General features: G+C 39.5%; 1 protein-coding gene across 1 annotated transcript; it reads right to left on the bottom strand.

Annotated features, from left to right (window-relative positions):
• Nucleotides 1-9,293: 9,293 nt before the first annotated feature.
• LOC134679254 (hemicentin-2-like) lies at nucleotides 9,294-24,803 on the bottom strand. Its single transcript, XM_063538143.1, has 15 exons — nucleotides 24,671-24,803; nucleotides 22,748-22,793; nucleotides 21,504-21,577; nucleotides 19,070-19,223; nucleotides 18,212-18,384; nucleotides 17,914-18,027; nucleotides 16,834-17,031; nucleotides 15,595-15,749; nucleotides 15,379-15,523; nucleotides 14,221-14,372; nucleotides 13,492-13,699; nucleotides 12,850-13,056; nucleotides 11,339-11,500; nucleotides 11,070-11,161; nucleotides 9,294-9,997 (listed from the first exon to the last, which is right to left on the bottom strand). The coding sequence occupies exons 1-15, from the start codon at nucleotides 24,801-24,803 to the stop codon at nucleotides 9,896-9,898; spliced, it is 2,115 nt and encodes a 704-aa protein (XP_063394213.1). The 3' UTR covers nucleotides 9,294-9,895.
• Nucleotides 24,804-26,455: the final 1,652 nt, after the last annotated feature.

The raw sequence follows: 26,455 nt of genomic DNA, 5'->3' as shown, positions 1-26,455 counted from the left end.
GATGCTAGAGTAATGATTTTTTTCAACACAGATTAATACTGTCAATATCTGATAGAGATAGAGATAGAGATAGAGATCTTTATTTTGCATCCAATGTACATATTTATATTACATACGAGTAGACTACATAGTAACATACAGGCACATGGACCCTGGTAGGGTATCGCAAAAATATTTGTACATCAAGTTATACGTTTTATGTGACAAGCATAACATGACTTAAAGTAAATTAAGAGTAGGTAACAATTTGGAGTAATCTATTTAATATTTTTTAACAAAATGTGTTTTCTTACTTACATATACTTATAATTATAACAAGGTGTCTTCCATAAACTCAGATATACTGTAGTAGCACTTTTCGACCAGCTTACTTTTTAGATTTTTTGCAAATTGGTTGTATGATGTTTTTAAATAAGCGGGAATTTTATTGTAAATTTTAATAGCCCTGTAATAGGGGCCGTTTTTGTAGATCTCTAGTTTCGGCTCCGGAAGTTCTAAATACTGTTTGCGTCTGGCATTTTGGCAAAATTTAAAAAGATGTATATTTTTGTGGACGAATATGGCTACTTCTAAAATATAAAGAGAGGGGAGGGTTAATAGTTTGAGATTTTTAAAATAAGGTCTACAGCTATTTGGTTGGTGGATATTGGCTAGGATTCTGACACATTTTTTCTGCATTACAAAAAGTTGCTGAATATCGGTACTATGGCCCCATAATAGGATTCCATAACGCAGCCATGCAACTGCCTGTGAATGGTACACTGCTAAAGCGCATTCGAAGCTAGTATTGCTTTTTAATATGCTCAAGGCATAAGTAAACCGCGACAGTTTGTTTTTTAATTTTTCTATCTGACCTTTCCAATTTAAATGATTATCCAAAGTGATGCCCAATAGACTGCAATCAGTAACCTCTTCGACGTTTAGATTTGTTGACACAGAATGTAGGTTTAGGGGTTGTTTCTGTCTAGGTCGGAATTGAATTATTTTGGATTTGTCGTTGTTAGTTAGTAGGTTGTGGTCCTGGAGCCAATGCGTTACTGAATTAAATGTTTGTTCTATATAAGAGTTGCAGTTATTGTCTGGACATTGAAATAATAGAGATATGTCATCGGCAAACATTATTATCTTGTGAGTTGTGATTTTTGGAAGGTCGTTTATGTAGATCAGAAACAACACGCATCCTAGCACACTTCCCTGAGGTATTGAGTTGTCCACATTTAATATATTGGATTTTACACGTTCTAGTTTTCCAGATTTGTTATTTATATGTTCTGTTTCGACATATTGCTGTCTTGTTGTTAGATAAGATTTCATCCATTTATGTGCCCTACCGCGTATGCCGATTGCATTTAACTTATTTAGTAAGATTGTATGTGAAACTCTGTCATATGCCTTTGACATATCTAACAGTAGTCCCACTGCATGTTTTTTATTTCTCAAGTATTCTACGACTGTTTGGATATAATTGTAGGCTGCAAGAACAGTGGAATGTTTTTTTCTAAAAGCGTATTGGTTCTGATCTAGCAGGTGGTATTTTTCTAAAAAACTATATATGCGATTCGACATACATTTTTCAAAGATCTTTGATATGATGGGGAGAAGCGCTATAGGTCTAAATTCAGCTGGGTTGTCACCTTTTCCGTTCTTCTTTAAAATGGGTTTTATTTTAGCTATTTTCAATTTGTCCGGGAAGCTGCTTTCGTCGAAGGATTGGTTGATTAATTTGGTAATGGGGGGTGTGAGTTCATTTATACAGACTTTTATCAGTATTGAGGGGATTTCATCTATTCCGCAACTTATTTTGTTTGGCAAGTGTTGTATAATCGTGTATACTTCTTTTTCAGTTACCGGCTCTAAAAACATAGAATTTACAGAAGATTGGATCGCAGGTCGGCCAACAGCGGCGGTGGCGGCAGCCCCACTGCTGCTGCCATCTGTTGGGGACTTTCCAACGGTGGCATAGAAATGATTGAATACATTTACAATTTTCTTAGGGCATGTCTCTAATTTATTGTTTATTGTTAGTTTTATATTATTATGAATTTGTATATTATTTTTCTTGGTTACCTGTTTTACTATATTCCACATGGTTTTATTTTTGTTATTTGAAGTTTTCATTTGTTGTACAAAGGTAAGTTTCTTAGATTTACTAACACATTTCTTAAGAATTTTTGTGTAATTTGCGCAATGTTTTTTCAAAATACCACTATTTGATTGATTCACAATGGCTTTTAATTGTCTCTTGTGTTTGCAAGCCGTTTTTAATCCTGTTGTTAGCCAATACTTTTGTGGTTTATTCTTAATTATGAAATTTTTTTGTGGAATGTAAGTATTTAGTAATTGAGTTAATATGCTGTCAAAAATATTATAATTTTCATTTATGTTATTTTCAGGTTTAAGGCTTTCGCTCCAGTTGATTGTAGATACAGCGAATTTAAATGCCGTTATGTTAGACTGATTAAAAAATCTCTTCCGATCATGAATTGGTCTGCATTCTGGAGGGTTAAGTTTAAAAGTGTATAGTAAGCTTTTATGGTCTGAAATTCCTAAGTCTTCTATTTTTATATCAAAGTGTTTGTTGTTTGTAAAAATTAAATCTATACAAGTAGAGCTCTGGTAAGTTTCTCTAGTAGGCTGGTTTATTATTTGGTGAAGGTTGAATTCTAACATGAGATTCATTAATCTGCGGTAATTGCTGCAATTTTCTGTTTTATTTATATTAAAATCACCTACTATAGCAATTATGTTGTCCCTATTCACTCCAGCTATCCCTATTTACCCCGGTTAACGGTATCTAGTGTTGGTTAGGGTCCTTTGAGTCCTCTAGAGAAAGTAAAGGTTTTCCTGCCAAACATTGTTTATGGAAATATAGTTTTAAAAAGTATATGTGATAATAAGCCACCTCTTTGTTTCATATTTGTCTATTGCAAAACTTATATAGGTAAGTTGTGAGTTAAGCGACCTACTATATGCGTATTTTGCTTCCGAATGGTTTATTAGATCTGATCTGATAGTTAGGTTTATTCCCATTTGTCCCCGCCCCACGTGACCGCCGCCATACGCGAGGCAGGGACATAATATGGGAATGATTCATATGAATGCACCTATTCCCATCTGTTCCCGGTGGGGACAAATGTGAATATATCGAAAATTAGATAATTGGGGCGATCGTTTAAGTGCACATCCTAGTTAGATGAACGTGCTTTAAATATTATCGCTCTAAACCAATACAGGGTGCAAATTAATTTGGTGCCGATTTTTAAGGAGCTACTCGTAAATAAACTAGCATTGCATGGAATATTTACTTGTATTTATTCCCACCATCTTCAGTGTTAATAGCCCAGTTAAATTAGATCCAAAAAAAGCGTTTTAAGGAATGAATACCCAGGAAGCTGGAAATCATTTTAATATCTTCATTTGGTCCTATATGCGTATATGCCGAGTTTGCTCCATCCCCGGAGGTGTGGATAAATTTTAGGAGCCTTGGGAGACACCCTTTTACCTTGTATTGACAAAACCACTCGATGACGAAGGAACCCACCATCAATTACAATGTCACTACCTGAAAGGTTGTTGTGGATCAGACACTGGTGAAAAAAAAAATCGAATAGTAACACGATTATACCAAAAGAAAATCAGATCCAATTGGCGGCCATTTTTTACAATCTTTGACTACGAATTCATGTTAAAGTATCTTTCGGATCCTCAGATGTCAATTTTTATAACGATTAGGTAGAGCAAATTTTCCATCGGACGCACCTTTTTTGAACTACATACAAGCAAAAAAGAGCAAAAAAAAATTTCTTAACTCCTGGAATGGAGCAAACTCGGATTACACTAATTTAGAACCAAATGAAGGTACTAAGACGATTTCCAGCTTGCTGGGAATTAATTCCTGGAAAAAAATCTAATTTGACTGGACTTTAACCCTTTGACCATTATTTTTTATAGCAATGAATCGAGAACTTTAACGATACGCACGGGATGAATTATTTTTTTTATGTTTTTTAAGAAACAGATATATATTATTTCGGGGTTTCCGAATTATAAGACGGATTATAAGGTTTCATTGAGAAAAATAAAATATCTGAGTGGTTTGACGGCAAATATGTTGCCGTTACCCACTAAAGGGTTAAGTATAATTATCTGTAATTTATTATGTGATGTTAGCAAGTGGTTAGCATCTAAACCCCTTATTCATAAAACTTTACGGGCCCGATTTTGTTAAATTATGTTTTATCCCTTTCTTACAAATACATAAGTCGAAATGACAGATAAGGACAAACAATTATTAGCTAATTGAGGTTTGTAGCGCGTTTATGAATGAGGGGGTAAATATGTAACCCCTAAAACAGTGGTGATGTTTAAAATTGTACATATTGACATGGTGATTACAAAGTTCTTTGTAAAAGAACTTAAGTTATCTCGAATTAGTGTTTGGTAACTTGCACCATTAAACTAACCCGGGGTTAAGCGTTTAAACCGTAAACCCAGTGTCAAATAGTACTGGTAACCGTGGTAACTGCAGGTTTAACCAGTTAACCCCGGGTTAGTGAATGGTGGAAGTGGCTCTTAGTAATTTAGTGCTATTTTTATAGTATTGGGGGTGACTCGAAGTCTTTCTATGCTTTAACAATATGCCGGTGGATTTCAGAGTGAGAGTTGCGGATATAAATCTAACCTCCTAAAATTCGCTCAATGAAAAATTGCCAATTATTGCCTGGCAAACACAACTTGTCAGTAAGTAAGAGCAAAGAAAACTATACTCATCCCTTTCTTTTGGGTACTATAATTAATAATTTATTCATTGCTTATATATGGGTTTTACAAGCGTAAAACAAAGACAGTATGAATCTCTCGGTCTATGTTTGAAAGGACAGTCCTGGGCCAAACTATACGTTAGAAATATTACTTTTGTTTTGAAATAGTGCGATAAAAATGTAATTGATAATAGATTGAAATTACATTATAAATGCATGGCATTAGAAAACCAAATATTTCCAACTTTAGGAGTTTCTACGTCGCGATCGAATAATGATTAAATTTTTTAAACAAATAAACACATTAGTAATGTATAAACCAGCCGGTGCAGCATGGGTCCATTTTTATCGCCTGTCGCTATGCCCGTCACTTTCGCATTTACATGCATGTTATAACGTGACAGGCAAGGTGACAAGCGATAAAAATGCGACCGTGCTACCGCCGCAGGATTATACAAGTTAAGTAGGTAGGTATAAAATATTTTAGTCAAACTGCCTGAATTGTGTATTCTATTTTTCCTTTTTGTGAAGCATGTAACTACGTAATAAAGTAATTGTCATACATCGCCAAATGTTTAAAACATTAATAGTACTTATTTATTGATTGGCGATATATAAAAATAGCATTCATTCATTCAATGTACTTTCGAAATCCATCGGCAATCATCGGTAGAGTGGAATGGTCATATCCATTTACTACTTTTTTTGCTACATTGCAATAGTTTATAAAACCAGCACACACTGAAAAAACTCACGCTCCCATGTTGCGTATAGTAGATTACGATACGAGTGCAAAAGTATACACACGTTGCGAATTACCTATTCGCACGTGTAGGTGTCGTACAACGTTTTACAGTATAGGGTAATTCTTCAATTACTGGCCACTCTAGTAACTGGCCACCTTATACTGATGAATTCTTTTCACCTATAGACATAATTCATTTTTATTATAAGGTGTCAATAACTAGCCACCAATTTCGTGGCCAGTAATTAACTATTTACCCTATAGTCCTTTACATTTTCCTTTACAATTAATAAATAAATAAAAGTAACACCATATGTAAATAATAACTGCATGGGTCATTCTCTGAGAACATGTCTGCGGTTGCGTCTAACTGCCACGACTCCTTTCATACATGTATGACTTGTATGGGTCGCGGCAATTAGACCGCACATATGTATATTTTTACATGGTAGGTACGAAATTATAGAGGTTATATAATTTATCTATAAATGTTTTTTTTTTGAGTAATTGTTATGCCCATTCCAACCTCGATGTTCGTTTTCTAAAGTGCCATTAAGAATTGCAGGTTTATACTAAAAAGCTATAACATTGCTCGAAATTTTTTGTATAAAAAAATATGTAATGCGTGTTTAAATTTATATATTGTTGTATGATATGAGAGAAAGTTTTGTTAGAAGAAATCTAGATTGAAAAAATATTATAATAGGTATTAAAGGTTTCATCTGAAACCAAATCACGAATAAAGTTATTGAGAGACACAAATCATTATTGCACTAGTTTTCATAGGCATTGATGTTGATATATTTAAAATGTATTATTAAGAATTATAACCAATGTTAAAGTATTTTAGATAAGTTTATAAATCAGCTCAAATTATCTCTTATTACCTCTAATGAATACTTGTTATTTATTGTATTTATAAATTTTATAACATTATTTTTATTTAGTTTAAATGCTATCATTTCTATACATTGGCTACACTGACATATACCTAAGGCGGCTAAGGCCTTTACGGGCATTAAGAAAGGTGTTACTCACGAATTCGAGCCAATCTTGCAGTGTAACGCAACTAGTTGCAACCAATCGCGCGCGTGCTGCGAACTCATCAACCAATCGCGCGCGAGCTGTGAACTCATCAACCAATCGCGTGCGTGCTGCGAACTCATCAACAAATCGCGCGCTGCTGCGAACTCATCAACCAATCGCGTTGTGGAGATAATAGACTGCACGATTGGCTCTAATTCGTGTGCGTGAAACTGCTGCACTGACGGCCGATTTTTGAATTCCGATCGCTCGATTTCGGCACTCAAAAATCGGTGGAAAACGGCGAAATGCTTATTTTTGAAATACGAGCGATAGAAATTGGGAATCGAGTGGTATTGACCACTCGTTTTCAATTCTATTAGTAGAATTTAAATGCGTAGTAGTGGAGATATTACTGAACGAAATACACGAAATCGGGCGGTCGAAATTCAAAAATAAAATTACCGTATGCGTGGCAGCGGGGGTAGCGCGACTATGCTCAGTCTGGAGGATGTTTTGTCTGTGTTCACGATCCACATTCCACAGATAAAACATAGATGACACGCGTTTTTAGAATTATTCGAAAACAGTGTTGTCGCCTTTTATTTTGCTACTGACAATATTCGCTTGACCAAGTATATTTATTCATATTATTTGCAATTTCTATTGAACTCAACTTCACTTGATATTTATTTTGGTTAATATCATTAAAATTACTGTACTGCGTCGTTAAAGGTGTCTGTGCAGATCATTTTGATCATCTTGACCACTTATATACTACGGTAATATAAAATTACAAATCAAGTTCTCTCGTCAAGCGACGTAAAGGGGCCCACAGATTACCAGTTCGCCGGGCGATATCAGCCTGTCAGTTGAACGCACAAGGTGACAGTTCCTAACATCAGACAGGCTGATATCGTCCGGTGGAATGGTAATCAGTGGGCGCCTTAATGATTGCAATGATAATCTTTTCTGATATACCTATATATTTAAACCATCATCTTATTGATGTGACAGGCCAATGATGACGATGATGATGATATATTTGATTATATTAAATTTGTGGACCGTGTAAATCTCACCCTGTATACTGTCCTGCAATACCTGTGTTACTATTTAGGAAATGTGATATGACATATCAGGAGTAATTGTAGGTGTTGTATGTTTTATAATAAAATGTAAATAAATGATGAGAACTATGGTTTGTTTTGTATTTCCTCCTCAGTGGTAAGGCAGCCTGAGAGTCGTTATGTTAAATTTTACGGTCTTCCTTTTATTTCTGATACTATGTTATGTAGCAAAAAATTATCCTTATGATGAAGCCTTCGATCGGTATGATAAAGCTATATAGAGTAATTTTTTTCTCGTGTGACGGGTTCGATTCCCGGTTCAACCATGCAATTATTTAAAAATCTATGAATGCAATTTAAATTGTTTTTTAATTAAAATGATGTCTTCTTTCAGCAAAGTATCGTATCTACGATATTTAAGGTACTTTTCCTTGATGTCCCATAGACTTGGGACGCCCTGTATAGGAGTTTCTGGACTTAGGGTAACATTCCATTTCCAACGACAGCTGCACTACTGTCAATTTTACTATGAAAATTGACTATGACAGCGACGCGTTCAGTATCGGTAGCGCAGCTGCGGTTAGAAATGGAATGTTACCATTAGTCGCTAGTCGCCCGGCCGACTCGGTGACTCGCTGTGTAGTGGCGACGCACAAGCGACTGCGACCGCACCGGCGAACAGTAAGAACACGGGTTCATATGGAAGTGTTCACATTGCGAGCATCTGTTGAGACGACATCGTATCCTTCTCTCTCTTGAACATAGTTGTGAAGAACACAACATGTTTTAGTGATGGTTGCCTACAGCTTGGTCTACAGGCCAGGCCTGGCACTATTATAGTTGCCTATGTTTTGGTCTAGTCGACAGTGCGCGACGGTTCTTAGCCTGATTTATTATCTGTGCGTGACAGTGGCGGCGATAGGATACAAAGGATTAACATGTCAAATATCGTTACACCTTACCTTATAAAATAAAGTCCCCCGCGGCGTTTGTCTGGAATCTGGATATATGTTCGCGATACTCGTAAACTCAAAAACTACTGAACGGATGTTCATGCGGTTTTCCCTATCAATAGAGTGATTCTTGGGGAAGGTTTAGGTCTTAGACGTGTATTTGTTAACCAGTGCGGGTCGCTACTAATAGATATTTGATAGGTGGAGTTAAACCAAGAGTGCATGTGATATTTTAAACGTCAAACTTCTACGAAATTATGATGTACCTATAAAGAACACTTGCACTGCGTATGCTATCAAAATCGTTGCATACTTCTCTTGGTCACTAGACCATAGAGTTATGTATGAAAACTTGTACCCACGATCATCGGTTTTAGTTCCCCTACCACATGGCTAGTAAAAAACATATCAGTGTATAAAAAAATTTATTTACAACATTAAAGCTAGTTTGACTAGAATTATAAAATGTGATGATACATATAATTTAAGGCTCTTACGAGTACAAGTATTCGCATAGATTTATGCTGTCCCCATCACAACATTCGTTAAAATATAAAATTGTCAAAATTGTAAGTGTAAGTGTATAAAATTGTCGTTTTAAAACGGGATGGACGACCGATGATTCAATCCAATCTCAATCTCAATTATTCTGAATCTCAGTTTGATTCGATCCGCCAATGCGTGTTCCTGTTGAAGCTTCTCGTTACGGAACGATACATTTCCAGCAGTATTCGACTTATTCTGTATTATGTACTCCTCCAAAATCCCCACGTTACAGGCTAAGCCTAGTGTGGGGATCACTGTAGTCTCTTGGATTGAATTGAAATAAATATATTTTGAAATTGAAGTACTTATGTGAATTTAATGATTATGAATTGATTTTTTATCTAGCTACGCCAAAGTAATTATGGGGTTTTATGTTCAAATGGGGACTATCAGTTTTAATGTATATTTAAGTCATAAAGCACTAATTCAGTTCTAACGAAGCTATAATATTTATAGGCACTTTTTATAAGCTCTTCGTTCAAGTGGTCCGCCAAATAGCAGTAGGCAACTCGGTGTTGATACCCTGGACCATAGAGAAATATAGTAAGCATCGAGTGCTCACTCCATACATCAGATTTGGTACCAAAACGACTATTATTTTTAACCGACTTCCATTTCACAGAAGGAGGAGGTTCTGTATTCGGTTGTAGCTATTTTTTTTTGTTTTCTATGCCCGGAGAGTCCACGTAGCACGCCTATCGTGCGCGGCGCGTCACCATCACAGAATAAGTAACAGTAGGTACCTATTCACCATGAAGGCTTGAGGCGCGCGTCAGTTGACGACTGGCGGTTAAAGGGTTATACGTAGTATGAATGTTGCGTGGCCGGACACGTGTCTGGGGGGGGGTGGGGACACCCCACCAACACTCGGCAGGAGGGCACTGGCGATGACGAGTACTGCTGCAATAAAGATATAATATTAAGTCTTATTTTTTGTATGTACCTTTGTAATGTAGGTATACAGGATGTAGTATGGTACGCGGGCATCTGCCAGATGACGCGATTTTGGTATTGAGAAGGGTAACAATGTAGATATCTATTTGCTGAGATGGTCGTTGTTTGAAGTTAAGCTTCACATTTCAAAGGTAATTACAATTAGTGTATGCCCCTCAGTGTATAGAATACTATAAACTGCCCATGACACACTTAAAGTACCCATGTCGAATACTAGTGCAGCGTCGAGTACTAGTACTTCTACCTTGTATAAAACCTTTGCTGAACCCTTTGCTTAACCTTTCTTTAAAAACCTTTTGACAGTTGCTAACCCTGACTGAAAGGTTAAGTTTCAAGTTTTTTATTGTATGTAAGAAGCAGGTTACATTGCAGGTGGAATATACAATTACATATATATTTATTTTTATTAATTTAGTATAATTTTAGTTATTAAGTTTTTATACAACATTTATATTGATTCAATAAATTTTGTTATAAACTAAAAAAAAGTAATTACATATTTAGTTACACCGAAACTTTACCTTTTCAGGTGTACATCAGTGTACAGTCACCTGCAATAATATGTTACACAACGAAGGCCGCAAAAATATCTGACGCCATCTTATTTGTAGAGGCCATAAGAGTGTGTCACATATTTTTGCTGCCTTCGAAGAGTAACATATTATTGCAGGTGACTGTACATATTTGAGTTGGATTATAAAGTTGGTTGGTGGTTGGTTGGGTTGGTGGTGGTTGGTGGTGGATGTTGGTTGGTGGTTGGTGGGCTGCTTTCCCTATCAATAGAGTGATTCTTGAGGAAGGTCATCTTATTTATAGAGGCCATAAGAGTGTGTCACATATTTTTGCGGCCTTCGAAGAGTAACATATTATTGCAGGTGACTGTACATATTTGAGTTGGATTATAAAGTTGGTTGGTGGTTGGTGGGTTGGTTGGTGGTGGTTGGTGGTGGAAGTTGGTTGGTGGTTGGTGGGCTCTTGGGGTATTCGGGATAAATGGTGTAAATGTAAATCGAGTTACATTCTGACACGACGCCAGCTGGTTGACGGTGATGTTGGTCGTGCCAAGCACCCGCTCGCCGCTCACGAAGTCTGGCTCGCGATGGAACGTTCCTGTTGCCAGAAAGGAGTTCATTAGGATTAGCAGAGATGTTTGGGTTCGAATCCCGGTAAGGGCATTTATTTATATGGCAAGGGCATTTATTACGTAAGACGAATTAGACGCGTCGACGGATTTTTCGTTCTTGCTGATTCCGCGTCGACATATGTGGAGGGAACCTAAACACTCACCGTCCGCCCTCGGCACCAGATCAGGGTTGTCCGTGTGTCTCCTCGCCCGCGCCGCGCGCACGCAGAGCGTCGTCGCCGCCACAGCGACAGTGGCGACGACGACGACGGCCGACACCTCGAGCCAATGTGCCCAACCGCGGACCGGTGTAGGCTCTACCACTGCTGGAATGAAAATGTCTCCTCTAAAAACTGTAATTATATTTTCAACACACCAGCTCGGAAAGGCTTACTTTGCGCTTCAAAAACTGATAGCAAAGTTGCATTCTATTCACATGTGAGGCAAAGTAATCAAATGCAAATTTTGAGTTGTTATCTTATGTTTCCTGGTTGAATTGACTTTTAAATGATGATTTGGAATGATAAATATTTAATAACATTCATTTGGATTTGATTTGGTTTGATTGTGTTTGATATTTTACATTTAATATTTGCTTCGGGTTGGTGCGGTGAAAAATTTTGTGTTTCACTCGGGGGCAAATTTTGTTTAATCCTCGTGATTTGAAACCCTCGCAACGCTCAAGATTCCATTTCTCGAACCACTCGCTACGCTCGTGGTTCAATTATGTAATCTTTCGCCTGCTCGGGTATCAATAATAGCACGAGCGGTTAAACAACAACTGCCCCCTTGTAAAACAAATAACTATTTTCGCTTAATTTTTCCACCAGCAGTAGGTATTTCTATCTGCCGGGTAGCAGTCCCATAATATTTAAACAATGCCGAAACAGAAAAGACAGCCGAGGCGATTAGTGTCCCGATAGTTGTTTCAGTGAACGGTCTAATAGTGAAGAGTCTCGACCAACATCCTGAGAGATTCTCGCTAGGTGGTTGGATCAAGGGCCAGATGCAGAAGGCGGTGATCTTGGACACGGCGCGGATAGTCCGCCGGTTCCTCTCTGCAGCCCTACACACAATAGGTGAGACCCAAGCACATCGTCTCCTCTAGCTTGGCCACCTCGAAAGGATGGGTGAAGGGTGAAGATAGGGCTGGCTGCCTCTAAGAATACTCGGGTCGACCACAACGCCATCCTGTTGATCCTAAACGTGTAACTTAACTTCAAACACGGACCCTCTCAGCAAATATGACCCTATTACTTTTTCTTAATACCAAAATCGCACAATCTGACAGATGGATTTACCAGAGTTTGAAGTTAAGAGTTAAGCGACTCAAATATCGTTGGGCGGATAGAGTGGAGGTAGATCTTCATGAGCTCGGCGTCAGTGAGAATGTGCGTGAATTCGCGCAGGATCTGGTAAAATGGCGTACCTACTCTTGTGCTGGAGACCACGACTCCGTTTGGGTCAACGCGTCGGCCAAGTCATTAAAATTAAAGAACTACTTCGGTCGCTCGTAATTCGACTGACGCCCGCTATGACACTTGATTCTATGTTTGTCCGGGGTAGCGTCCAGCCATCCGTTAATAATATTAGTCTAATACCGTTCGAGAAATTATCGATCGAGGCCAGCGATAAAATCTTTTATTTTTAAATCCGTATATCATTAAAGCCTCACCGAAAGCGGTCGCCGGCGTATTCTGCATCTGTAACTCCACCTCCTCGCTCCGGCCCCTGCTGTTGCTCGCGTACACCACCGCGCTCAGGTTGCGCCCGGCCAACGCCGGCTGGAAGTGGCCCGCGGCGTCGGAAGCGTTGGTCACCACCGTACCGGTGGAATCGCGGACCACGAGGTGAACGGTTTGGGGCCGCCCGCCGTCCCAATCTGAAACGGTTAATATGCCTTGACAGTCTTGACACCTTAAATTTATGACCAAGAAAATGTGGGACGACGCCGACTTTTTATTTCCTAGGGGTTGTTCCAACTATTCTTAACTTTCCTAAGCGCCTCTTGCACCATCCCACTAACCCGGGTTTAACCGGTTAACCCGGGTTTAACCGGTTAACCCGGGTTAGTGGGATGGTGCAAGAGGCGCTAAGTGGCATATTTGAAGAATATACGTTTATCTCTGATACGTTGATATCCGGGTCTTTCCTACGGTGGTTAAGGATGTGCGTTGTCGTGTCTGTCAAACGTAAATTTGGACTTCTGACACCAAAACTTATCTTTCCTCCACTGAATGGAATTTCAAGCTCTCCACGGTTTAGGATTAGTGTTGTCTTTTCTGCCATCTAACTAACGTCCATTCCAGAAGCTCACCTTTCTTGCACTGAATCCTCAGAGTCCCCGCCTCCCTGACTAGGCACTGCGGCGGGCGCGGCGCGCCGCCCCGCGCCACCGCGTACGCGCACGCGCGCTTCTGCTCGCCGAACGAGTTCGTCGCTCGGCAGAGCAGCGCGCCGTAGTCGCCGGCTCGCGGCAGCCAGGTCAGCGTCGAGCTGTAGCGGTGCTGGTGGCCCGGCAGTTTCTGATAAACGTTGGACAATTTTATTTATTGTTTAATAAACAGCCCCGAATCCTGTAACCATTTATCTACCGTCTAATTTATTTTTTAACTGATTCACAATTTGTGCCCAAACCATATGTCTTCTGGGAGTTTATTTCAAGCCTACTCGTCTGTTGCCCAGAAAGTGTTTGTATGGATTAGTGTGGGAGATATGGGTTTTGTAGCTTTAAGTGATGATTTCTCTTTCGTGGAACCGTACAATTTAACTAACATAACACTAGAAGAAACATCTTTAAAAAGTACTGGACCAATCATGTTCGCTATAGTTTTCATTGAAAGTATTTACTAAGCGTACCTATGACGACTTTTTTCATATTTTTGGACCTATGGTTCAAAAGTTAGAGAGGAGGGGGGACACATATTTTTTTCTTTCGGAGCGATTATTTCCGAAAGTATTAACTAAATCAAAAAATTTTGGAGACCCCCTATTCGTTTTGAAAGACCACTTCACTTTACAGGCAGACTGGACGGTCAGGAACTACCTTAACGCTGGTGTACAGGGTGCGAGAGTCCGCGAAGGTCCAGCTGAACTGCAGGGGCTCCGGAGACGCCTCCACCACACAGGTTACTGTCTCGGCCTCCCCGGGCACGGCACCGATGGTCTCCTCGCCACTTGACAGGCACACTGGACGATCTGAAGCGATTAGGAACAAGTTCGATCATGTTTGATGCGAGATTATGTTTGAAGAGTTTGTCCTATGTATATATAATATATAAGTATAGGTAGGTAACTCTTTGGTATATTGACCCTTACCTATTTTAACCAAGAACATAAATGAGCGCAAAACAAGTAGTTTTGCCAACACCCACCCACATCATGAAAATAGAATAGAATAGAATAGAATAGAATGTTTTTATTCGTGACAAAACTTAATGGATAAAACAACAGGTAATACTACCACGGTCACGAAATGGTCCCGACTCAGCAGGTGCTAGCCTAAAGGCTAGCGCTGGTCTTCCGTCGGGGCCATGGACTATTACGTCTAAATTATAAAAGAACACATTATGACTACAATATTACATAATAAAACTAAAATTACAGTTAATATGACAGTTAAAATGAGTGGCGGTTGTAGAAGAGACGAAAAGCAGTAATACTAGGAATGCGTCAAGGGTGCTTAAATGTAGCTAGTCTCAAGTTTGAGGCACTCTTCGTTTAATTGGTGTTCGAGCATAAACTTTTTTAGAGTTGATTTAAAACTGTGAATGCTTAGTAACGGATACAATATTTCGATCAGCGCCCGGAATTTCCAAATAACTAGAGTCAGACCGTGAAAAGTCTGCAGCGATTTTGATAGCCCACGCAGTGCAAGTGTCATTTTAAACGTCAAACTTCTATGAAATTATGACATATAAATAACACTTACACTGCGTGGGCTATCAAATCCGCTGCAGACTTTTCTTGGTGCGACTATAATTTAAATCTCGCGAACAAATGCCTATTCTACGAAGTGTAACATAACGGTTAATTGGTGCCGCCATCTAGCGTGGAGTAGGAATACTTAGTACACTCACAGCCCACGTTCAGGGTGAGCTGGTTCTGGAACACCCGGCCCTAGGCTAGGAGGTGTGAGTTGAACGCCCGCCGTCGACAGATGGCGCCAGTGTCCCCGTATAGCTAACCGGGATTGACAACTCACAGCCCACGTTCAGGGTGACTTGGTCCTGGAACACCAGCCCGGGGAGATGGGAGTTGTGGGCGCGGCACGCGAGCTCGCGCCCGCCGTCGCGGAGAGATGGCGCTAGTGTCAATGAGGATACTGTGTAGTTGCCGTCGTGGAGTTCCTGCAAATTATATAATTATTATTTGACGGTAAATATAATACTACCCGGCCTCGATGTTATTCTCATCCTACCTTATGCACGCTCGGTCTCAGCAGCGTGTCCCCCAGGTGCCAGGTGATGGAGGGGGGAGGCACGCAGCCGACCACCACGCAGTCCACCACCCGGGGTTGGCCGGCTTCAAAATCTACATTGTTGTTTAGGCGGATCTCCACGCTTAGAGGAGGCACTGAAATTAAATTACATATATTAAATCGGGTTAAACCCGGCTGACGTTTAGGGCGTCCGCCACTGTTGCGCGCGTGCACAGAGCGGGCGCACGCGCGCGGGTGAAATTGTAAGTAAAATCCGTCGCACGCGCGTCACTTAAGGTGGGATCAGACGGTTCACTCGAATGAATGTTCACTTGAGTGAATGATTCACTTTTCTTTCATTGCATGTTCACATGGCGTCGAATGAAGTTGTGCGTCTTGGATTCTTTTTTATTTGTGATAATTTAATAAAGATATTAATTAATATGCAAAAGGCAAAGAAAACGTCGACGGTGGTGGGTGCGAGCTTCGAATAACTTCTACTATTACCTAGTTGCATCAGCGGTGGCAGCATGGTTCCTTTTTTTCGTCTGTCACTAATGTCACTTTTGCACTTACTTACCTACTTGTTAGAACGTGACTGATATGACAACGCGTTAAAAATGCGACCAAGCTACCGCCGCAGTGTATGTACCTAGCCGAATAAATCTTCAAATGTTACTGCGATTTCTTGCTAACTACTGGCGATTGTTTTAGAACGAGACTACTGGCGATTGTTTTAGAAAAGACGCCGCTTGTATAAACTACAGAGCTTGTGCACAGACCACCGTCGATAGGGGGTGGGGGGGTCACGAAAAAATCACGATAGATCACGTTGGGGGAGGGGGGTATAAGGAAACCTCACGTGTATTTTTCTACATTGAAAGAAACTATGAAAAAAACACCTACCACATGAGTAGATTCTTTTTCTCGGTTTCGTTAAATATAAATCTTCACTCTGCGCTTCAAAATAGCAAATCTATTTAACGAAAATAGAAAAATAAACAAGATTTTCTATATACAATACAATTTTTCTTAAATTTAGGTCGAATGAAAAAAATTCAAAAAAATACACGTGAGGTTGTTTCTAGCCAAAAACCTCACCAAATATCACCAGGGGGAAGGGGGGTCAAAAAGTAGCCGAAAACACCGCGCAGCTTCATATGTATAATAAAACACAGAGGCATCTTGTGTACTACTTATATTAAAAGTAAAACTATTACGAGCAGCTTATGTACTCACAATACATAGTGACCAGCACGCTCGCGCTGAGCGGTTCAGTGACGTCGGCGTTCTGCGCGAGGCACTCGTAGTGCGCGTCGAGCTCGGCGCGCGTCGCGTTCGTCACGCTAACCGCAGCGCGTAGCGTGCGCGGGCGCGACGCCTCAGCTCGCTCGATCACGACGCCGTTGCGACGCCAGAAGAGGAGAGTGTCAGGCTCTGGGTAACATAGAAAAAGAGTATGATTTAAGGCTGTACTACAGTAAGCACGTAAAAGGGTAAAAACGGGACCCTATTACTAAGACTCCGCTGTCCGTCTGTCTGTCTGTCTGTCACCAGGCTCTATAGCTGTGATAGGTAGGCAGTTGAAATTTTCACAGATGATGTACATATTTCCGTTGCAGCTATAACAAAACAGAATAAAATTAATATTTAAGTAGGGCTCCCATACAACAAACGTATTTTTGGCGTATTTTGCGTAATGGTACGGAACCCTTCGTGCGCGAGTCCGACTCGCTTTTGGCCGGTTTTTTTTATCAGGGGATATATTACACAGATCAACCTAGCCCCACACTAAGCAAAGGTTGTACTATGGCTGCTAGGCGACGATATACATACTTATATTTATACATAGAAAACATCCATGACACAGGAACTAATTCAGAAATTAAGAGAAAAATAAATGCCCTTACCGAGATTCGAACCCAGGACCATCGGCTTCACAGGCAGGGTCAATACCCACTAGGCCAGGCCAGTCGTCCGAGAATTTTATACTCGTTAACAAAACGATTAGCAAAAAATTACGGACCGGTTGTAAGTTGTAAGAGACGTTATATTAAGATAATTTGTTAATACATCTCCTTTAAAAACTGTAAAGTACGTTCACATTTGAAAACCCCCCCATACTAAGTCAGCGCTACGGAAAATGGACTTGCGCCAACGTTTTTTTTTAATAAATAACGAAATAAAAATAAATAAATAAATAAAATAAACGTTGCGTCGAGCAGCAGCCACTAGACACCGTCGCTCGGAATATCCTAGTTTAGGGTCTCTCTTTTACGAGTACAGTCAATACATAATAAATAATATCTACAATCGTACCATCAGCAACTTCGCAGGTGAAAGTGAAGTTGGTTCCGAGGCTGATGTGCTGGATGTGACCTCTGTGAAGTGGTTCACCAGCGTCATTGTAGATCTGAGGGGTACCCGGAGAATCTGAAACATTCGTGATTCTATAACTCCTGAATTATACCTACCAAGCTAAGTTGGCAGCGATTTTGATAGCACAGACTGTGTAAGTGCTATTTAAACGTCATAATTTCAAATAACAGTCGTTCGTTAGGCAACTTGGACAACACCACAAAGATAGGTGCAGAACCATGCGTACTCTACTACTCACCAACCAGTCTTATATCGATGACATAGTCCACCGACGGCGAAGCCTGATAGTGCACGCGGCAGCGATAAACGCCGCTGTCTCTGTCGCTCACGCGCTTTAGAAGGAGAGAGGTGTCGTCGTGGCAGGCGCCCGCGATGCACGTGGTGCCGAACACTTGGTCTAGTGAAAGTGATCTGGGGAAGTAGAGTGTGTTAGCGACAGATGGGTTGAGTCTGAAAGATAATTAATTGTCCATTAAAAATTTTAATAAGATACTATAAGGCAGGGGTCTCCAACCTTTTTTGCCTGAGGGCCATATTGGGCATCAGAATTTGCGCCTAAGGGGGGGGGGGGGGGGGGGGTATCTGGTTGCTTCTGAACTGATACTGATAGGGCTGAACACCTGGAGCCTGGCTCCCGCGGGCCGGATTGGACCGCTGTTGGCGGGCCGGATTGGAACGCTTCGCGGGCCGGTTTGGAGAGCCTTGCTATAAGATATAGCACAATCGGGTTAGGACTAACCTCGAAATCTCTAGAAGAGTCCTGAAATTTGGTATTGATGTTAATTAAATGTCTGTTTTTCATGTCTACACTATTTGCACTATTTGACATTTGCGGACCTCGGACATCTTGGAAAATGTGTACCGTCCTGGAGAAAATATGGATTTTACTCTAAATCTACGTTCTGTATGAAAATATGGTGTAAGGCAACATTAAAGCTTAGAGAGCTCTAGAGATTTCGAGGTTATACCTAATCCGATTGTGCCAGTAGGTGTGCATGTTTCACCGAATTTGGCATGCAAAATGGGTAACTAAAACTAAAATTTTACTAAATTTAGTTACTAAATGCCCGCAGGGTACGTGCGGCTCACGTGGTACCTTCGTTGAGTCTCCTCGTTAGGAAAGCGGTAGAGGAATTCCCTCTCATCCTTGAGCCACAGCACGTAGGCGTCAGGCCCGTCGAGAAACACCTTGCCCTGGCCGCAGGGCAGCCGCGCGTCGTGGCCTCTCACGGCTCTGAGGACCACCACTTCTGTCGACAACATCAATCGTCCTTATTTACTTTACAGTACATCTGGTGCTCCATTACGACACCAGGTGCTATAATAAGCACATTACGTAACTACGTCGAAAATATAAAGGGCCATATGAACTGTACAAAGTTGCACGATACACGTGCGAATAGGTAATTCACAACTTGTGTCGTTTTAAAACACTCCCTTCTTTTCTTGTTTTAATATTCGCCACTCGTTGCGAATTTCGCACGTATGTGTTGAAATGATTTTCATTATTATCAATATTTAGGGTGATAAGATAAGAAATGAGATCAGTAAAGAACTTAAGAGTTAAGCTCCTTTTGCATGTAGTTGTAAATATATAGTATACCTACCGTTCAATCACATTATTAAATTAAGTATATGTGGACAGGATTAATCAAACTTCTCTGCTAAATAAAAAGTACTTATCTCGAACTTGCAAACTGACAAAGAAGCAACTATGGTAATTTCAATTCAAATACGGAATACCTATATTCGACCACAACTACCTACACTATCGTTACCTATCTTGGAGGATATAACCAACGGAGACGCCATGTCTAAAATTTTCGGTACAAAATAGTCTGCCGTTTTTTGCGGGGGAGGGGCACATCAAATGTATAGGTACGTCATGTCAGATAAACGTCAGTCCATACATATGGTTGACATGAGGTTGACCATTGGCCGCCTATTTTCGACAGAGGGGAACGCCTGTTAATGGCGGCTCCATTGTTAATTACTCCGAGTTACCTATACTTAGTTATTGCTAGCAAGCCAGTTATACAGTCGACTACAATAGTTATTTGTTTTACAAGGGGGCAAAGTTGTTGTTTATCCGCTCGTGCTAATGTTGATACCCGAGCAAGCGAAAGATTCCAAAATTGAACCACGAGCGTAGCGAGTGGTTCGAAAATGGAATCTTGAGCGTTGCGAGGGTTTCAAAGCACGAGGGTTAAACAAAATTTGCCCCCGAGTGAAACACAAAATTTTTCACCACACCAACCGGAAGCAAATATTAAATGTAAAATATCAAATAAAATCAAACCAAATCAAATCCAAATGAATGTAATTAAATATTTATCATTTAAAAGTCATTTCTGATTACTTTGTCTCACATGTGAATAAAATGCAACTTTGCTATCAGTTTTTGAAGTGCAAAGTAAGCCTTTCCGAGCTGGTGTGGTGAAAAGATATGTATCCACTTTTACACTTTCCTGCATTGTAATAAAGTGAAAACATGCATACATCTCTTTGTAGTTGACTGTACATAATATATCTATGTCTCATACCCTATAAAGATAGTTTATTGTCCAAGTAGGCATATTACAAAATGCGCTTATGAACGTCAAATAAAGCTACATCGGCTAAATAATAATTTGGTGGTTATTAGCCTTATTAGCTTAGGTAAGTTAGTAGGCATGTTATAACATATACTAATCTGTGGTAGGCATCAAAGAGAGTAGAGTACCTATAGAGACGGATTGTCAAAGTAAAGGTGGAAACAAATTATCGGACGCGGCTGACGGACGCCGCTCACAGCCGCGACTTATAGGTATCTAGATAATGAATATACACTGCACTGTGCAAACTATCGGAGGTAAGCCGTGGACGAAACCTTGTGCTGACCTTGAGCCTTCGGACATCCGACAGAAATCTGGCGCGCTGGATGTTCAACACTGTGCACACTTTTAAGTCGCGCCCGTCAGCCGCGACGGTCAGCCGTGTCCGATAATTTGTTTCCAGCTTAACATATGCAGCCACTGTAAATTTACTGCCATCTTTCGACAGAAGATTAAAACTGTTAGAACGCCATTTGACTTTGATCGTTATTATTTCACTGATATGTGTTAATATGTTACATATTGAAATTAACGCCATCTACGCAACTGTAGGCCAAAGGTTATGGCGCCATCGCTCGAAAAGATTGCACCATACCTTTGGCCTACTTGGAGTAGATGGCTTGGATGGATGGATGGATGGAGTGAAGGAATAATGTTCAAAGTCAAATGGCGTTCTAACAATTTTAATCTTTTGTCAAAAGATGGCAGTAAATGTAGGAACTGTAGCTACATAATTTACCTTGACAGTAAGCCCCCCCCCACATCTGGCGTCTTTCGAGCGTCGGCGTCTACAATTCTATGGCCGACGTCGACGCAACGTCGACGCAGCGTCGACGCAACTGCGCAGCGACGTCATTTTCCATAGCGCTGGACCGACGCCGACAGACGCCAGATCTCAAATTCTCTTTGGTAGGTACCTATATTGTAAGTAGGTACCTGTGTCGATGCAAAATACTGGAATGCTTAATAGCCCGAAGATCACGCCGTGGAACAGCATTGTGGGGTCTGGTCTGCAACACAACGTTATGCAGGTATAATATGTATTAAAAGTATTAAGTTTTATATTATGTGAACCTGTGTTGTGTACAATAAAGTGATTATTACTACTACTTAACCCCCCCCCCCCCTACCCTCTACTTCTACAGACCGGGACAAAACAAGGTTAAGGCAGCACGGAAAATGAGCTAGTAATAACCAGTTCACAAGAATATGCAGATACCTACTGCGGCATTGGTAAAAGTATTTTACCAAAAATAGGGTATTACATACATACATATAATCACGCCTATTTCCCGGAGGGGTAGGCAGAGACCACGGATTTCCTCTTGCTACGATCCTGACATTGACAGCGAAAAAAAGTAGCACTTAAGTATTTTATAAGAAATCTGAAACAGATTATTTACGTAACAGATATTATTTTGCTGTGGGCTACCGTTTACGAGTTATTTATGAAAATTAAAAAAAAAAAACGATTGTAGAACAAATTATAAGTAACTTCTCCATCTTAATATGAGATCACTCTGCTCCACGCTTAATACCTATTATTTTTTATCTCCCATTTATCAACAGATTTGTATAATAAAATATATATTTTTTAAACGTAATTAGTGAAAACATATTATACCTCGTCTGTTTATAAGTCTTGAGACGAATGTAAACTGGGGTGCCTTTGTTTCCCATAAAGTTTTAAGTCATAAGTTATGACTCATAACTTAATAACGTTTGTCATATTATCGTTAGTTATAAAACTGAAACCGTTAACTTTTCAGGATTTTTGTAAGGTTATTCTATATATAGATAGCTTAGGTTAGGTTTTATGGCAATCCTGAAAAGTTACGCGTTTCTGAGATAAACCAATTATATATGACTCTTAACGAAAATTCGGACAAACAATAATTATATTATGACTTAAAACTATTATAACGTAAAGTTTTTCATATTATCGTTAATAGAGACCCATGATGTAAACTATTTTAAAATGGCCTTCTATGTTTTTTATTATAATCATTTAATATGTTGGCATTTAAGGGATTCCGGCACGATCACGAAAATGCGCGTTTACTCACGGGAAAGTATCGGAATTAAAAGAAAATTGTAATATGTATATGAAATATCAAATTGTACACCGAAATATTGAGAAATGCTTCGACTATTATGCTGAATAAGCAATGTTTAATTACCTTGCTTGTATTGTGGCGGGGAAGACATCTATGTCCCCACGCAAGCCTATCAAAAGACCGGGATTTCTAGGCCCGTGAATTGAAATCCAAGGAGATACAAACAATATGATACATTTTGAAATATATTTAATCGACTTTCGTTAATTTAAGAAATTTTCTGTCGTCTCAAAACTTATAAACAGACGAGGTATATACACGGTGTAACATGAGGAAACCGAATAATTTTAACCACGCATTTCTGAGGTCAAAATAAGTAAAAAATGTAATATGAGTTTAGGTCAATTTCGCCAAAAAAAATTTTTTTTTTTGTTTTTTTAATGTATTTGTACATAAAAAATAAATGTTATTGGCAAACTTGTCACTTAAAATTGATTTTTACATTTTTTTTTCGTAGAACCTATTTTTTGCAAAGTGTTACTTGTCACTTTTTGACATCTATCAATAAGGATATTTAGACTATGTCCCATAGCAGCAACATCACCATCAAAAAGGCCTTTTACACTATGTAACAATAAGAACTTGTTTTTTTTAAATTAATAATATCTCTGAAACTAGGCGAATATCAAAAAAGTTTATAGGACATTTTTGTCTCTAAATATGATCAGGAATACGCTGTTAAATTTATTCGGTTTACTCATGTTACACCGTGTATACAATACAAAGTAACGAATCTAGTTCCATCTTGCAGCCATATAACAAAAAAAAATCGCTAAGTACCAAAAAAGATTCCTGCAGCCTTATAAACAACAATCCAAGGCCTCAAGTACCAAAAAATCAAAAAAACATCCCATGCGTATTCAAAACGCGCCCCCTATGATTCATTTAAAACAAAACACCTACGAATTCAACTTGACCCCTCCCCTACATGCTTTTCTAAGCAATATAATAGTTTTATCAAAGACAAGAGGGGGTAGAAAGTCCAAGATATACTGGTGTTACCAAAGTGCATTGGACACGCAAAGAGTGAGTCATAACATTGAGTTGTAATTTGTGATTGGGACGATTTTAGCGCTTTTTAATGAAATGGGTCTAATGGGTCGATCGGTTGGGGCCAGGGCGCGGGGGATCGACCCGTTTTGAGTGTCATGATACGGTTTTTGCAATTAACTGCATTCATTTCATATCCCTATTAAAGCCAGCGTGGGAACTATATCCCAAGCCCTCTTGCGAGTGAGAGGAGGCCTGTGCCCAGCAGTGGGACATAGGTATATAGGCTGATATTTCTATTCTATTATTTATAATATAATATACAATCGCTTTGCTAAGACAGTACCGACAATTATAGGTAGATACAAACGTACAAAGGTACTTATAATAAAGAAATGTAACAGAATTATAAAACATTTATACATCATAGTGTTACCGATGTGGTACCTTTTGATTGAAAACGTCACATAATATGTATATGTTTGCTAATCATCAAGCAAAACTGTTTTGCTTAAATTATAAATTATATTTCGGTCGTAGTCGTAGTAGCTCCAGTAGTTTGGAGAATGAAAATCAATAGAGCCAAAAATAGTATAAGTAAAAAATAAAAAGTCAGGTAAGTACGAAATGTTAAGTCAAGTTAAAAAGTTATAAAACTTACTCGCGCCCCTAAAAGACGTTGATATTATGATATTGTTGATGTCAACTTTAGCCAGTCTTCTCCGAGATCACAGAGACAACGCCGGGGGTAAATTTAAAACTTAATTTTACGCTAATACGATCATGTAATGTTTTCATTAGCTTTAGGAATCATTTGAGGGTAGATTTTGCTTACTTTTATTTAAATACCTAAAGATAATAATCGTAAAAGTTTAAATCAGTGTTTTACTTAAGATATTTCCTTTGCAGTACATATAAAAAAAATCTAAGTAGGCTTTGCATTAGCAAGAGATACCAAAAAGAGTAATTCAACTAATTAGGTAAGTAAAGACTTACCTGGTCGTGTCAGCTGGCGAGTGCTGGCGCGAGTGGGCTCGCCGGTGGCCGGGCCGGAATGACTCGTGGGCGCGTTCCTGCGCCCTTCAGGTGATGGTGGATTAGTGTGGATAAGCCAACAGGGTATATTCATGTTAATTCTAAAAACATGTGCTTCTCCTATGATTAAGTAATATAGATGGTCAAGCAAGTCTTGTCAGTAGAAAAAAGCGCAATATTCAAATTTTCTATGAGACGATATCTCTTCGCGCATAAATTTTCCATTTTTGCCGCCTTTTTCTACTGACAAGATCTACTTGACCAACTATAGCTTAAAAACCCCAGCAGGCGCATTACGAATGGCTTTATATCCACGTGATAAAATAACTGTCACTTCTTAACACCGTGGGATAGAAAGTGACAGACACCGTTTTATCACATTGTCACGTAGACAGAATAATCATCGTATCCGTACTGTATCGCCATCAAATAAATTACAGTATGCATGTTCAAAACCATCAGGCTTCGGAGTTTATAGCACGGTAAGGCTAAGGCGGTTATTCCGAAGAGAATATAATCGGCCAAGTGCCAGTCGTACTCGCGCACGAAGGCTTCCGTACCATTACGCGCAAAAAACGGCAAAAAAAAACACGTTTGTTGTATGGGAGCCCCACTTAAATATTTATTATATTCTGTTTTTAGTATTTGTTGTTACAGCGGCAACAGAAATACATCATCTGTGAAATTTCAACTGCCTAGCTGTCACGGTTCATGAGATACATCCTGGTGACAGACGGACAGCAGAGTGTTAGTAATAGGGTCCCGTTTTTACCCTTTGGGTACGTGCGCGAGTCCAACTCGTACTTGGCCGGTTTTGTTCAATCCTTTTACTTATTGCTACTTTTGCTTTCTTTTCTTTGAGTGAGGGAAATAACAGTCTACATAGTACAGTCGCCATCGGAGCGGCCGAGGTGCTCACAAATATCTGAACACACCTCTATTGTCAAGGCGCTAGAGCGCGTGTTCAGATATTTTTGACCACCTCGGTCGTTCCGAAATATCTGATGGCGACTGTACGGCCAAGTTGATAAACATCTTTACAGGCTAACGTTGCAAAAATATATTTACATCAAAGATTTCAAAAGTATTTAATGATAGGCCCGCCGTTCATATAACGCCGCGAACACCAACAACATAAACATGTTTATGCTTATTAAACATGTTTACTTATGAACTCGACTGCACCTACATTTTCCCTTACAATGTCAGTCTTTCATTACCAGTCAGTTATCACTATCACCCTTACTAGACAAAACGTGTAATTTAATATTAATCCACATTATGTCTGTCCGCGCGTAAGTTTCTCGGTGTCTGCTTACAAAATATACTTACCCTCTAAAGGTGACCACACACCCCAATGCAAAACCAACCCTTCGGATTACCAATAAAGTCCATTTTTGATTGACAAAAAATATACTTACACGGTTATCACACGGCCGAAGTAAAAAAGGTTAGTATTTGGTGAAAATGTAACGAACTTAAGGCCTTTAGTGATTGGTTAGTTCGAGTTCCCCTCGCTGCATATCAGGAGTTCATTAAAACTCTTTCATTATATTATTCGCTGCGCCAATCAAAGAGGAAAGTAGACTAAACATCACTGTTTTAAAATCAACCTTTTATATCTTATACATAGAGTTTATTTTCGCTTGTGTTATATTTGGTAGTTAATCCGTTTCTATGTTAAAGGGAGGTGCATTTGCAATTACCATTTGGAGGTCTTGTCGGCGATATTTCGTCTGTTTATTC

The sequence above is a fragment of the Cydia fagiglandana genome, chromosome Z, assembly GCF_963556715.1.
Source record: "Cydia fagiglandana chromosome Z, ilCydFagi1.1, whole genome shotgun sequence".
Taxonomy (NCBI): domain Eukaryota; kingdom Metazoa; phylum Arthropoda; class Insecta; order Lepidoptera; family Tortricidae; genus Cydia; species Cydia fagiglandana.
This window is presented reverse-complemented; position numbering and strand designations above follow the sequence as displayed.

Excerpts from the sequence above, each read along its gene's own strand:
- LOC134679254 (XM_063538143.1), bottom strand. The coding sequence starts at position 24,803 with ATGAATATACCCTGTTGGCTTATCCACACTAATCCACCATCACCTGAA. Across the intron at positions 13,057-13,491 it reads GAGGATTCAGTGCAAGAAAG|ATTGGGACGGCGGGCGGCCC; the intron begins GTGAGCTTCTGG and ends TAACCGTTTCAG. Across the intron at positions 11,162-11,338 it reads TCTGGTGCCGAGGGCGGACG|GAACGTTCCATCGCGAGCCA; the intron begins GTGAGTGTTTAG and ends TTCTGGCAACAG.